This window comes from Manduca sexta, chromosome 4, assembly GCF_014839805.1.
Source record: "Manduca sexta isolate Smith_Timp_Sample1 chromosome 4, JHU_Msex_v1.0, whole genome shotgun sequence".
NCBI lineage: Eukaryota > Metazoa > Arthropoda > Insecta > Lepidoptera > Sphingidae > Manduca > Manduca sexta.
This window is the reverse complement of record NC_051118.1, coordinates 8443522-8458588: the sequence shown is the minus strand read 5'-3', so window position 1 is coordinate 8458588 and position 15067 is coordinate 8443522. Positions and strand designations below refer to the sequence as shown.

General features: G+C 34.2%; 1 protein-coding gene across 1 annotated transcript; it reads right to left on the bottom strand.

The window, feature by feature from the left end:
• Positions 1 to 1381: 1381 nt before the first annotated feature.
• Positions 1382 to 14869, bottom strand: LOC115443200 (zinc finger protein Xfin). Its single transcript, XM_030168512.2, has 14 exons — positions 14565 to 14869; positions 14267 to 14398; positions 11558 to 12100; positions 10947 to 11074; positions 10486 to 10560; positions 9808 to 9940; positions 9000 to 9118; positions 8436 to 8499; positions 8038 to 8060; positions 7543 to 7636; positions 6666 to 6788; positions 6215 to 6325; positions 5791 to 5906; positions 1382 to 5232 (listed from the first exon to the last, which is right to left on the bottom strand). The coding sequence occupies exons 1-14, from the start codon at positions 14670 to 14672 to the stop codon at positions 5055 to 5057; spliced, it is 1947 nt and encodes a 648-aa protein (XP_030024372.2). The 5' UTR covers positions 14673 to 14869; the 3' UTR covers positions 1382 to 5054.
• Positions 14870 to 15067: the final 198 nt, after the last annotated feature.

Genomic DNA, 15067 nt, shown 5'->3' with positions numbered 1-15067 from the left:
CCGAATTGACACGATCCCATGCAAGGAGGTAAGTATATTGTTATTTTTTTTTTATTCTATGCGGATATTTATGGAGTGCGATTGTTTTTATATTCTCTACGAAGTAAACATGTGTATCAAGTGTGTTTTCACACCATATGTTGATTATTGTATAAAAAAACGAATATTATTTTTGCATGTATCTCAAGGTGCACACCACCAAGTAATAACAGAATTAGGTGATGCATGTTATGTATCTCATGGTGCACATTGCCATATATAGGAATATTCATGCATTAGCTTTGCACGTGTCTCCGCATGCATTGACGGTGAGTTATTGCTGTAAAAAAGTAGTTTATAGTCTTGCTCATTTTTCTAAACGTTTGCTCAATGGTCCTTTTAATCATATTTGTGTGAATACTAGAAGTGCAACTACCGGACCCCTATTTTTGCAAGGAAGATTATAACAGGCCGGTGTTTATGCTTAATGTTGGTGGTGAATGCATATTTTCTTCGCAGAATACCATGGAACAAGCGACGTGGCGAAGGTACCGAGCGAAAAAAAATTTGCTTTAGTACCTAAGTCCGGCCGAAAATCAGACTTAGATGAGATTTCAGATTCAGATAGTGAAATAGACCCCGTCTTCATAGCAAGGTCGGAGAGTTATTCATCGCCTAATCTGCCTTTGTTACTGTCGTCGTTTGAAAATCTTAATTTATTGTCCGATGAAGAAATTACGCCCGTTCAAGCAGCAGTAACTGGGTCTCCACTTTTGCCATCGCCAATGATTCAACAGCCGTCACTAATTGTTACACATCCATCGACATCCGTTTTATTTCCGTTCATTATATATGTGTAAATATAGCCTCTTCACATACACCAAACTAATCATCATCTGTAGCGTCGTCTTTTCGATCTAAACGACTAAGGCTTGTAATTACACGCCCAAAGCCTATACGCTAAAACCTCTTATAATTAACGTGGACGAACAAAAGCTATCAACACTGTGCAGGTATATTTGACAAAAGTTTTCAGAAGAAGCACCCAAAACCCCATTAGAATATTTTAAATGCTTTTATACCTATGATATCTTGGGGAGGATATCTGTTCAAACCAATTTATATGAAGGCACAAAAGGAGACTTCATTAGAGGAATTAGACGCGGCAGGGCCTACTCCAGGTAAAACAATTAAAGCCCCTGTTATACCACACCTTATGTCAGATTGGACATTTCCCAATATTCAGTACCAAGAGGGGGTGCAAGTTTTGCATTAAAGGACAAACCACTGTTATGTGTTCAAAATGCGGCCTAAGACTTTGTCTTCTGCCCAATAGAAACTGCTTTTTATTTTTTCAAACCGGACCTGAATTGATGTATGTTTAAGTTTGCATTTTTTTTTCATTCTGATTATAATTGTTTTTTAAGTAATTTGTCGTTTTATTTTATTTGAGCATTGTATCCTCTCGGATACATTGGCTTATATGGGGAAAAGTACAGATACTTGGCAATGTATCTCGTGGGATACATTGTATATCTCCAAAACTAGATACCCAGGATTTTTTTTTCCATTTTTTATATCATTAATATTTATGCTCAAAACAGAATTAAACAAAAAAAAAGATTTTCCATAGATTTTTTTTCTTGCCAAGAAAAGGGTTAATAAAACATATTTATCACAACATAAATGCTAGTTTAAGTAATCCATTACAAGATTGTATGCAACAATTACCTATTATGTGTACAATGTATATATTTTTATTACTGAAATGAATGTTTAAGTATAGTAATGTTTGAATTTTTATATACTAGACGTGTGGTTTGTTTCAAATATTTTAAGTACCTAAAATTCCATAAAATCTATTGGTATTTCATTTACTAAAATGATCAACTTCCAGGTAATGTATTTATAATATTAACCGTGAAAGTCCCCACCAAATATTAAATTAAAATCCAAAAGACAGTGACTGGTTAAACGACAATGTATTTTTAATAGTAGTATAAATGTATTTTAAACATGAAAATAACTGGATGCACAAGTTGTACCTCTGCCTAACCCTTCAGTATTAAAGCGTGAGCTTATGTACGTAAGTAATGAGTAGAAATATCAAATAAATATATCACAGATATTTACTAAAACATAAAAGGAGTAAGATACATAGTTATGTACTTATACACGCACTTGTTCCACGATATCTTGGATAAATTGACACCTCACACACCGTTTTAAGCCCGTTTTCAAACCTCGACCCCGATCCCGAGAATAAACCAATCAAAATAAGGCATTTATAAGCATGTAAAAAATGTTCTAATTGGTCTATTTTCGAATAAAGAAACGAATGGGATTGGTTATCTAAAATGACGGTTAAGCAATTACCGCCCTTTTTTTAAAATAGTGATACTGACCCTAGATCACAGATAATATCAGTCTATGGTCCACCCAAGCCACTCCAAGCTTTAGTGAGCTAACAACTATATTTTGCCCATGTTGCATACAATCCTGCATCGAAATCACAACATTAAGCTACAATACAAAATACACACACAAATAAAATCAACCGTTTTCACAACACTTATGTTAAAAATTGCTTTATCTTTGGATTCACATTAAAATTACAACCTGAGGTGGAAGCTTTACCTTAGCTTTGAACGATATATGGATAATGGGGCACTCTTCAATAACATTATTACAGCGGGGCAGAAAGGTAATATAACAGTAAGTCTGTCCCTATAATAAATATTTCTATACTTATACATTTTTATCCGGAGAAAAAAAGTGATTGTTTGATTAGTCTTTTTTACTGATTAGGTACGAATATGTGTGTGATGAATAAATTTTTGAATAAATTGTTAGATGGGTATTTCTCAAAATAAATGTACGCAACGAAATAATATCATGGAATATTCTATCTCATCTGTATTTGTTTGTTTGATTAATTCATTCGTTCTTTCAAATAATTTATAGAAAGAATGTATTAAGACTACCAACAAAAAACAGATGAGATAGAAAAAATCGTAAGAATTTATCGTTAAGTATATTTATTTTGAAAAAGAAAACAGATATATTTTTTCCTTATGGCGGTAGAATAATCATCTATCATAGACGTCTATAAAGCCTATAAAATGATAGTTATCAGTCATTGAAACACATGAGAGTTGAGAAAGACAACATTTGGTTCTCAGACTCAGAACCGTGGGTCCAATACTTATATTTACAGATACATTGGACCTCTGATCTTACTGACCGTGCAATATGCAAAAGCAGAGTTACTGTTACTTTATTTATAAAAGTCAAGCTGGCCTATTCATAGGGAAATCTACAATAATGTGCACAAATACTAATATTCAAGTACCCCAATATCCATGACAAAACTAAGCCATTAAAAACACGTTTGCACACATCTAAGCGTCACTTATAAAGCCTAATAATACACGTAGAATATACTAACATAAAGACAATCTCAATTCATGGCCTGATAGACAGAAATCTATCAATAATGGAATGCAAAGTACTTTATATCGACGCTGGAATATATTGAGAGTAGGTTATATTATAAAGAGGTTATTATTGTGTTAAGTTTAAATGATTGCAAATTATTTATGCATTATGATCATATGTAACTTGTTTTTGTTACATCACGTTTTGGTCTTATGGTGTGCTGCTACAGTTTCACATAATGATACAATAAAAAGAGAATTAAATTATAATCCAAATTGAATATGGCTTAATTGTGGTTAATATATAAGATTTTACTGTTTACCCTAATAATAACCTCCATAGTTAGCGTGTTACGCCAAAAAATTTAACAAGTTACCCCAATAATAAATACAGTTGTTACAAATCTTGTGTAGTTATCGGATTTTGGTATTATGTAAAATTGTGAATAATTAAGTTATATTCACAATAAAACTTAAGATACTAAAATTTTACTCATATGCCACAGATTTTTTATTTCAAGAATATATTTTTATATAGAATATGAGTAATAAATATGTGATGTCTTAATACATAGCTTGCTTTGTTTTGGCAACGTCTAATTATTGTAATCTCAAGCTGTTCTAATATAAGCTGTATATTATTTTGTATCGCCTATCTACAGAAGATCGCCTAACATTTATATTTTTTTTAAATGCCTTCTATGAACTAGCGCCTGTATTCATAAACGTTACTTATCTAAGGACGGAACATTGCTGTGATAACAAGTCCGTTTCTCAATGCTGACGGCATGGCAGCCTTCGCAGTGCGTAGACATAGGGCCTTTGTGATTGGCTAATATTCAGATACAACTTTAATCTAGTTGGCTGTCAAATATACAAAGCCGAACAAACATCAAGCTGGCAGATAAACAAAGCTGAGAAATAGACTTACACAGCAATGCTCTGTCCTTCGATAAATAACGTTTATGAATACGGGTGATAGCCTATTAATACCGTTACTAGAAATAAATTTGTATAACTTACCAAATTTTTCAATATGGTTATTAATTTCTTTTGCTACTAATATCTTTAATATTATAAATCGCATTGTCCTACGTAAATAGAGTGATGTTTCTACTGAAAGCAATAGTACCGCATATTGTGCAATAACAGCGGCTTAGTTTATCAAATACATATGCTCATGTTTATATAATCAATCAGCCTGAAGTTTATATTATAGACAAAGAATTAAAAAAAAAATAATGCCTTTTTAAGACCTGTCAATTTCATCTGACACAATAGACATAATTAAAATATCGCATTTAGAATTACAATGACAAATGTATTTATCATTAATTTGATGGAAATGCATTAGAAATGGTCACTTTCGTATTAAGCGTTTTTTTCTCGATATTATATTTCTAGGGATGAGATATTTTTATTTACTTTCATTTCCCTATAATATAGAAACCAATACTAAGTTTCAAGCCAGCTAGTACATTAGTCAAATTTAATTTCCAGCATTTAACCTTAGGTTCATTTTATTGTTCATTTAATTTCGAATAGTATAGACAAAAAGTCAAAGTTAGTAGCCTTCCACGAGTAAAGTTAAACTTCCAGCACATTACCTGGTCAGCTTACTGCGTCGAAGTTACCGTTTTAAAGTCGCAGATACTGCGCATCGTTATCTACTACGGGCACAGCGTTCGGCACCGGTTCTATTCCCATTTGAGGCTCCGGTATCTCGGGCTCGGGGAGGCTGTGATCCGACTCGCCTTCGGTGGTCACTCCAGCTTCAGTGGCAGTCTGCAGCTCTGGTTTCTTTTGACGCCTCTTCCTGAGGATTTTAGAAAACGCATGATATCCTTTTTTTTTATTCTATACAACAAGTCAGCTTTTTCAGACATGAAGAAAAGATTCGGTTGAGTTTTTACGACTAAATCGATAGCCTATTGTCAACCCTCTTTGGCAATTTAGTTTTAGACAAAATTGAATTTGATGCAACGGAGTCAGTTTGCCGTTCAGTATTAAAAAAATAGCTGCACTGTGTCAAACGACCTGGTACTTTAACCTATAATTCTTAGATGCCTCATGCTGCTATTGAACTAAGGAAGAAAAAAAATTGCAGTTACCACCATTGCTGCGGCGCCAAAACAACGAAGACACGGACTGAATTGTCCCATACTGGAATTTTGCTGCGCGAAGCAAATGCGACATCACACACTAGACATGTTTCCAGGGACGCTACACCATTGCCGCATAACATAACAGTTGCGTATGAAGAAAATATTGTATACATAATTTTAATTTCTAATCAATAGAAGCTAAATATAATAAACACAGACCTTATAGTGTACAAGATAATATAAGTTTAGAAAATTAATTTATAACGTACCGTTTAGGATATGGGTGTTTGAGATGAAACGTATTGATGTGTAGTTTCAAGCTGTTGCTCTGCGTAAAGCGTTTGTCGCATTCACGACACACGTACTTCTTCTCGCCAGTGTGGGTCTAAAACACGCATCAAGAAATTGGGGTAACATGTAAATTGTGGGGTAGCTTAGGAATGGTCTGGAAATTATTTATATCGACTTGATACACGACTGGTTATATTTTCTTCTAATTAAGTCGTAATCTTATATTTTATGAAATAACACTTCCCATAAAATATGGATTAACGGAGTTTATCACAATCCCAATTCTAGGATGAATCAAGTTATTTAAACTACGAAATTGAATTGTTTAATAAGACCTGTCAGTACCTACATCCATAACACGATCAATGAGAAGTTTTATGATTTTTTTCATTATATACTCACGACTAAATGTCGCTTCAGACCGACGCTGGTGTGGAACTGTCGCCCGCACGTGTCGCATGTATATATCGTCTCTCGAGTGTGGATGTTGAGATGCACCGCGACACTGCCGGGCTGTGGAATGTATATTTAAATATTACAAGGTTAATTGGCTTAACCGACATTTTTTTTAACAATTTTAACTACTTTAAAAAACATAGAATAAAATGCTGATTTTAAATACGTGTGAAACTTAAGTGTCACAAAAATGTCGTTTATCAATAAGCCTTTCAACCGTCGATGTATATAATTATATTGCAGTGTGTAATGTTGAAATTAAAAGTTTTTCACGTTCAGACACGTTTAGTCACTTATTTAATCGCTACTTAATTAAGGTACCAAATGGTTCTTCTACTCAACATTGACGCACACTTACACGTGTGTGCGAGTTGTATAAAAATGCAATTCGACTTACTGCTAGAGAGGCGCCACATATCTCGCATATATGTCGGTCGGCTGGCGAGTAGAAGGAGGTGCGCGGGTGCGCCTCCAGGTGGTGCTTCGTGTACGCCGCTTGAGTGTCGAAGTGTTTGCCACACTGCACAGAAACCATTATGATGCTTACATATATTTCTAACTTGGGCTTACATTATAGCTATATGTTATAATATTTAAATTATTGTAATCGTAGTGCTAAGTCTGCTGGAAAACGTAATAAATAAAATAAAATAAATATATAAAAAATAATATCTGCGCTGTATTGTATACTATCCCACTGCTGGATACGGGCCTCCTCTACTACTGAAAGCTTTTAGATAAATAAATACTAAAATTAATATTCAAGCTTTGATTATAGGTTTTCTAAGGAAAGTTTTTCTACACTTTTACATAGAATAAATATTTTTCATCTTACTTCAGTGTGGAGTAAAAGTCCTTTTTGGCGCAAATTGCAGGAAATAATATTTTGAAGTAAAGTTGTATTATGATAAGACTTAGAAATTCTCGCAGCAACATATTCTATGGTCTGGCAAACTTTAAATTTTGCAGAAGACAGCTTGCTATTATTAACATATTAGAAATTGCTTATGGAATTCGACTTCTGCAATTTTTCTTGGTAATCTAAACCTCACCAGGAGGACCCAGTCCACAAAATAAGAACACTTTACTAAACTATTTTTTCCTCCAACTGTACCTATAATAGCCGACAATCAACTTGAGCACAACACAGCATGATTGTAACGATAATTACAAAAAAATCCCCCACCACGCGGTAGTGTGCTCAAGTTGTTTGCTGGCTATTATTCTGCCTTCAGCCTATCAATCACGCTGTCTATAAATCTATCAATACTTACTTGATAACACGTGGTGGGCTTACGATGTAACCGCTTGTTTTTCTTCTTGCGCCGTTTACGAATGATCGATGGGAACACTAAATCTGGTTTCAGACTAGAATAACATAGTTAATTATTAAAAAATTATGGGGTAATTTGTAAAGTAAAATTTTATAACGGGGCAACAACTAAACGTGTTTATTAAAGCATAATTCAAAAAACTAGCAAGTATGTGGAACCGATTTATTGAAACAAAATATTAATAAATACACAGCGTGGTTCTACCACTTAAAAATACAATTTTCTGGCTTTTGAATGTGTCAGCAAAATGACTCCACTGCATTTGATAGTAAGCGGATTGGAGTCCAAATAGGGTGTTGACTGACATGACAGTCGCCACATTTATGCCGGCCTGTTTGAAACTGGATGTTGTGTGTGAACACAGGCTTATCACGGAATGTGACACACTTATCTATGATGTGATATTAAATATGTAGAGATTAATTTCATACTTACATAGTTCGCAGTGATGTGATGATCTGCAAAAAAATAACTTCTATTAATAATATTATTAATGAAAATATAGATAAGACTTACGCATCAAAAGTACATTTGGGATACCAAAAATTATAAAAATAAATATAAGGACTTATTATTATGTAATTGGCACTTATGATATTCCAAACAAAATAAGGTTTTAATTTAAGTAACTATTATGTAATTACAAACTATGCCTTGTTCAAATAAGTAAAAAATAAAATATTTACAAAGGTCCTCAATAAATATTTTCTTTCTCTAAGTATGTAACGAGGACACAATATAGTATTCGATAATGATAATATTTTTTTTAAATAAAAGAAAATATATATAATTAATATGACATCAATATAATTATAGAAGGAACATTACACAACCTTCGCTTTCTCATTTTTGTTGAAAATTTTCTTTGAAGTAGCGAGCACATCCTTAGATTCCTTTCTGTCAAACAAAAAAGTACATAACATATACAAATACCTTAGTGTCTCATAGAGACATGTAAACAGGTTAAAAAATATTTGACGATTGTTCGGAGCCTTCCTCAACTTTTATCGACTTCGGACACTTTTAATCATAAAGGACTAAACTATACGAACTATTCACAGTGATTTTTTGTGGGGGCACGCTGGACCTCGCAATGCACTCAAAGGAAATTTTGAAAACATCGAAAAAATTTACATTAAAAAGTACAGGAAGAGGAGGGGGTACAAAAAATTATGGACTTTTAAAACTTTGGAGAACTAGCGTGCCCCCAAAAAGAAGTGACAAAAAAAGGATAAAGTATTCGTGATTTCCTTGTTTTAGTAACATAAAGCCCAAATGTACAAATTATACATTTTAACAATTTTTATTTACATTTTATCCACTAATTCTAAGATGAAAATTAATTTATACCCCAACCTATACTATCAACAAACAGTATAGTAACGTTGTAAACTCACATATCCTCAGCATGCATGGCTGACTGGAACACGTGTTCCTCGTAAGCCTTCCGCGTCTCGAAGTTAATATCGCACTTTTCGCAGAACGTGTTCACTTCGTCATCATCGTCCGGACTTTCCTGTAACAAAGATAGGTCTTACTGATATTATAAATACAAAAGGGACTCTATCGGATTCACTGTCTGTAAGTAAGTCTATCTATTTGTCTATTATACTTCCACGGATAAGCGACAGAACCGATTTTGAAGAAATTTAGTACAGAGGAAACTTGAATAGAAGAAAAGATAATAGCTACTTTTTAAAAATAATTTTTAATCCGAATCCATGCGTCTGATCTGCGAGCAATAACTAAATGATTGTAAGTCGTTGGCATTAGATAATTGTTTGCAAGTAAAACATATAAAAGTGTCGGTCGGCTTATTAGGCAGTGTAATTGTTATTAAATTATTCCATCAGAAAGGTTACCCCTAAATTAAAGCAACACTAACAACATACGTATTTTCTCAATGTCTATTTATGCCGACAAGCAACAGTCAGTAATCACTATTATGTTCCGGTTTTAAGAACACTATAGCCAATGTAACTACTGGACATAATAAGATTTAACATCTCATGTCTCAGGATGGCGGGCGCAGTGAAATACCAAACAATACTTTATAATGGTGTTTCTACTGTTTATGGGCGGTCGTATCGCTTACCATCAAACGAACGGCAAGCTCGTCTCGTCATTCGAAGCAATAAAAAAAGTACATATTTTCTATTTAATTTCTTGTATTTTTTTGTTTTATTAAGAACACTTTTAACTCACTATTTCATAATCATCATGCTTGAGTTGTTTGTGCTGGTGCAGCCCCGCCTCGCTGACGAACGCACTGCCGCACAACGTGCACACGTAGTCGCTCCTGTGCGTGCGCAGGTGTGTGTAGTATGTTGACAAATGTCTGGAACGAATCATAGTGGCAATATATTGTGTGGAATAACATAGTAAAGGGGTTCAATGAAAACCTGAGGACGAATTAGTTTAACATCAATATTCTCATTTTTTTTTCTAGATTATTTATTAAGATTTCGTCTTTCGTATTGGTTATTACAAAATACTACTGGACATTGGTGAAATCACTCTTAAACGGTGGAAGGCGTAATATAAGAAAAGAAGAGAAAGAGTGTGAAATGAGTAAAATAATTAAAATGTTAGTACTCTAAACATATTAACTTTGTTTATAGTTTTATTGTAATGGTACTTCTACCAAGGATTTTTTTAAATAAATGTGTTTTCTTTCTTTTTATTTTTAATCACTATTCAATAATACAAATAAGAAACCCTTATGTGAAAACGCTTTAGCAGTTTATGGCCAAATGGAGTAACAATTATTTAAACGTTGTGCACCAACAGACGTCTCAGATTCTGTTCAGAACATTCTGTTCAGAATGTTAACCCTAGATAGAAGAGTTGTCAACTAATCTAAGAACAGTCAGTACGACTTACTTGAATTTCTGTTCGCAGTGGATACACTGCTTCATCTCGCCGCTATGAAATTCTTCGTGTAGGACTGCTGTGTTCCTGATAATAACATGGGTTTGAGAGTTGAAATTCCTAGTAAATTAGCGTTATTGTATTGCGGTACGACTGTCGAGCATGGGTTTTGGGTTCGATCCCCGGGTTGTGCAGTCATTTTGGGTTTTTCTGAGATACTACTTAGAAAAATCTGATACTACTCAGAAAGGCTCCGAGCTGAAGCATCAGCCCTGAGCCTAAAATTATACTTAGTTATTGCCAATAAGGCTACCACATGGGAGTTCTTACCTAACACAGCAAAGTGATAACACGTCTGCCTACGTCTGAAAAGGTCATCATAGTATGTGGTGAAAAGAATGTGCTTTTATTGCAGCTCTGCGCCATCGGGGATTAAAAACATGAATTAGTGTGTACAGTATTATAATACTCACTCTTGCATACAGACGAGGTCGCACCGCAAACACTCGAACTTGTAGTAGTGTTGAAGCATGTGCTTGCGCAGCATACACTTCCATTTGTATCGCATGCGGCAGAACCAACACTCGTAGTCACCTATACCCTGTAACAAGTACCCTGTAAAGAGTTCGGGGTAAACTGTAAATGGGGTACATTAACAGTTTACCCCGAACTCTTAATCGAATTATCAAAAAAAAAAATAATGCTGTGCAACATAAATTTCACTGCATAAATATTTTTTTTCCACCTGTGGCGTTGACACAATACACTATTTCAAGCAAATATTTCTGTTATTTAATCCAAAGTATATTATAGTTTTAAACCACTTAAAACTCGCAAATTAAAAATATCATGCTATCCTGAAGATTGTTAGACCCCTATTTAGGTAGTGCCTGGCTATATATCGAAATTACATAAGGATAAAATAAAAAATGAGAATTAATTTTAAACCAGGTGAACTATTGTTTAAATAAATACAAAATATGATTAAAACATAAATATTAAAAATTATATAACTTAGTAACTCAGCTTAGTAATATAAGCCAATATTTTGTTTTCCTATTTGAAATTTCTCCATAATTCTTACCTCAAAATGTCTCTTCTTTGTGTGTCTCTCCAACATCTCTTTCTTCGAGAATCCCTTAAAGCATTCCGAGCACTTGTACCTCGCTGCCAAATACTTTGGATGTTCAGCTCTCGCCCTAAACTCCTCCAACGCTTGCTCCTCCGTTAACGAATACACCTTCCAATTACTCAGATCCAAACCCTTCTTCATTTTCCTATTAGGTTCGTCGTCATCATCTCTACTACGTTTCCGTTTCTTATATTCCTCGTATTTTAGAATACTTTCTCTCTTTTCATCCACAACCATTGCTACCGGACTGTATGGGGCATCTCGCTCTTTACTTTTTTCTACATTTTCATTGATCAATAGATCTTTATCATTAGAATAGTCGCTGTAGAGATCAAAATCATCTGTATGTCGTTCTTTAATTTCATGTTTGACAGATGATAGATCCACCTCTTTGATGTTGTAACCTTTGACTTTATCAGACAATGTTACTACGCTTAATGGTGATTCTAGGTTTGTGTTTTGTCTGTCGATTTTGTAGATGGCTTCATATGTGATCTATAATAAAAGCTATGTTGTTATTGGCCTGGTGACTGCTTGCTGTAGGCTTGAAATTAATATGGTTATGGGAGTAGTACCTAGTAATAAAAGAGTACCACTTCTATTTTTACAGACAAAGAAAGCATTGTTTTATCTAATCATATTTTTTTGTAAAAGTCTTACGTTTGTTAGCCCGACAAGGGTTGGTTAATACAAATACACAAGACTGCTGGTGGGAGGACGCTTCTCGTCCGACCGGATAGCGACCACCGTACCCAAGGCGCTTACACCCGCCATAGTGGCACACTTATGTGTGTCGCGTTTCGGGGTCAGTCTGGGTATATCCGGTTTTCTTAGGACCGGCACTGGCATGCCGGTCGGTGGGGGGGGGGGGCATTGACAGATGGAGTGCTGTCAGTGTCACCTGCCTCTCGTCGGGCGACGTGCTAGTGCCCCGCCTTTTCTTATCTTACAATTAACGATTGAAACGTTCAGACATACAACCATACATTTTTCAAATTATAACTAAACAAATTATCAAATTTTAACACCTTATACAAATTCTAAAGATTTACACTATTCACGTTTAAAGACTTAACTATATATTTTGAAAAGAATACCCTGGATTTCTCATAGGAATCCTAAAAACTTTAAGCACATTACGCGTTACCAGGCCGACTGGGTCGGCCGTCTGGTGAGAGGAGATTGGCGTCCACCTTCCGCTGGACGGCACCCCATGGGCGTGCCACTACGTTGTAAGAATGCCTTAAAATTTTTTAAACACTTTTATCAAGTGTCCCCCTTAATTTATTGACTGGCTGGGTGGGATGTCCGTCTGGTGGGTGGAGATTGGCGTCCACCTCTCGCCGGACGGCATCCTAACGATTAGCCATAACACTTAATTTTAACTAGACATACACTTTTATAAACACTGCTCGCAGTGACACCCTCTCACTTTTAAAAGAAAAACTAAATACTTCATCACTAACAGTGGTAAATATTTTACTTTTAAAAAAAAAAATATAAATTAAAATTAAAACTTATTGATTGATTATTACCGAATAAAATTTATAAAATACTGCCCACACATCACTGATATACTAAACAGATAGGTAATCCTTCTCCCATCCTTGTTTCCTTCCCCAATTCCTCTCCTTTCCCCTCTTAAACTCCTTTGGCCCCTGCAGTCGTTAAGCAGGGAGGAACCAGTGTACCGTTCGCAGGTTCCTCTCGGTGTTGACTGCAGGATCAGCCGTTAAAAAAAAAATACACAAGACTTTTGGGCGAGTGCTTAAAGCACTTGCAATCCTTAAAAATGAAGCGACCATGCTAACGGCTACCCACTAACAGGTTATGAACCAAAGCTGAATGACCGAACCAAATATAAAATTCACGGAGAGGATGAGATATCAACAATCAGGTTTTTATTAATTATGTTGACTTTAGCATTTATCATTCACATTAAAATCTATATTATTAATATCCCTTATTATAAAAGTATTTCATCTGCTATTTCTTCATACTAATAATTTTTTTATTTATATTATTACCAGCTGTGTAGTGCACAGCACCTAAAATGCAATATGACAATAAAGATAGCTTTTTTTTAACACAAATATTTACTTTTTGCATAATTCACATAACATTTACAAACTAATTGGGCATGAAAAACTAATCCTGCTTTTAAATCAAAGACCATAAAATGTAAACACAATATTGGACAAAAAATGCTATATTCTAGTGTTACTATTATTGTTTTACTGATCTATTATCTAAGTCGGGCATTCAGATGAATAAGTATTTGAGGATACCAGAAATTGCCCAAAATCGACTTGGCATAGTTAATTGCTGGTATCTACACACTTGTACTATAAATAAAAGCAGTATATTTCACTAACCTTACTTTAAATAAAGCGTTAACAATTATTCTGGCTCAATGGCATGGTTTTGTAGTGTGTTCAGCACACCACTCTAATGTCCACGGTTCTAATCCCAAGACAGGCAAAATTATATTAGGTTTTCCTCCTTAGTATCTGACCAGAGTGTACAAGTAGACTTACCCCCAATCACATCATCATACGAAAGACACACATGGCGAAAAATGACGTGGTTGCACCTCTGCCTACCCCTTCGGAAATAAAGACGTGATGTGTGCTTGTGTTATTTTTTTAGAATTATACTTACATTCCCTGTCCATTGGATCTCTTTGAGGACTCTCTGTCCATTGTAACATTTTTCTTTAAATTTGTGGAACTTATGCAGCATTGTGGCGCATTCGTAGCACATATACTGTGGTAAATCGTCATTCTCGGGTACCTAAACGTAGTTATGTTATTTTGATAGTAAATTGTTTAAAATAAAATTCAAACATATTGACAAGATTTTTTAATAATTGCAGAGGGGAAATAGTACCATTCATTAAATTACATGTAGACATTAATCAGACAATTTATTATTTATTAAAATTAATGATAATACTCACTTTTAATGCCGTAATTTCTTCGTAATAAATTTTAAGCTGAAATCTATCGTATTTATACATTTTCGCTTCTGTCCGTAAACATATCCTACAAATTTTAAGGTTGGACATTTTTGCATGTTTATTTCACTGTTTAAATTAAAAATGTGTAAATTCTATTATTATTTTCATACAGAAATAGAAGAAAACAAAAATCGGTTATTTCTCGGCTAAAGAGAAAATTTTTGACAGATCAAAACAAAAGTGCGTTCCATTATACGACACTCAAAGATGAAAGTAAATATTTTAATATATTGATTTTGGTATACTGTATACTATTAAAGAAAAATGCAACAATTTTTATTAAGCTATATTATTTATATTACATTAATGGTATTTCCTGTTTTCTTGACTTAGTAATTGAATTATTTTCATATCAAATTATTTTACACACATAACACGATGATTCAAACAGATACTGCGTAAAAAAGAGTATAAAGTGATTGTACCTAATTCGCAGCTGCAAC

Bases quoted from the DNA above. Each gene is read 5' to 3' on its own strand.
- LOC115443200 (XM_030168512.2), bottom strand. From the start codon at position 14,672: ATGTCCAACCTTAAAATTTGTAGGATATGTTTACGGACAGAAGCGAAA. The intron at 12,101-14,266 runs GTAAGTATAATT...CTTTTATTATAG, and splicing joins AGATCCAATGGACAGGGAAT to ATCACATATGAAGCCATCTA. The intron at 10,561-10,946 runs GTGAGTATTATA...TGTTATTATCAG, and splicing joins GACCTCGTCTGTATGCAAGA to GAACACAGCAGTCCTACACG.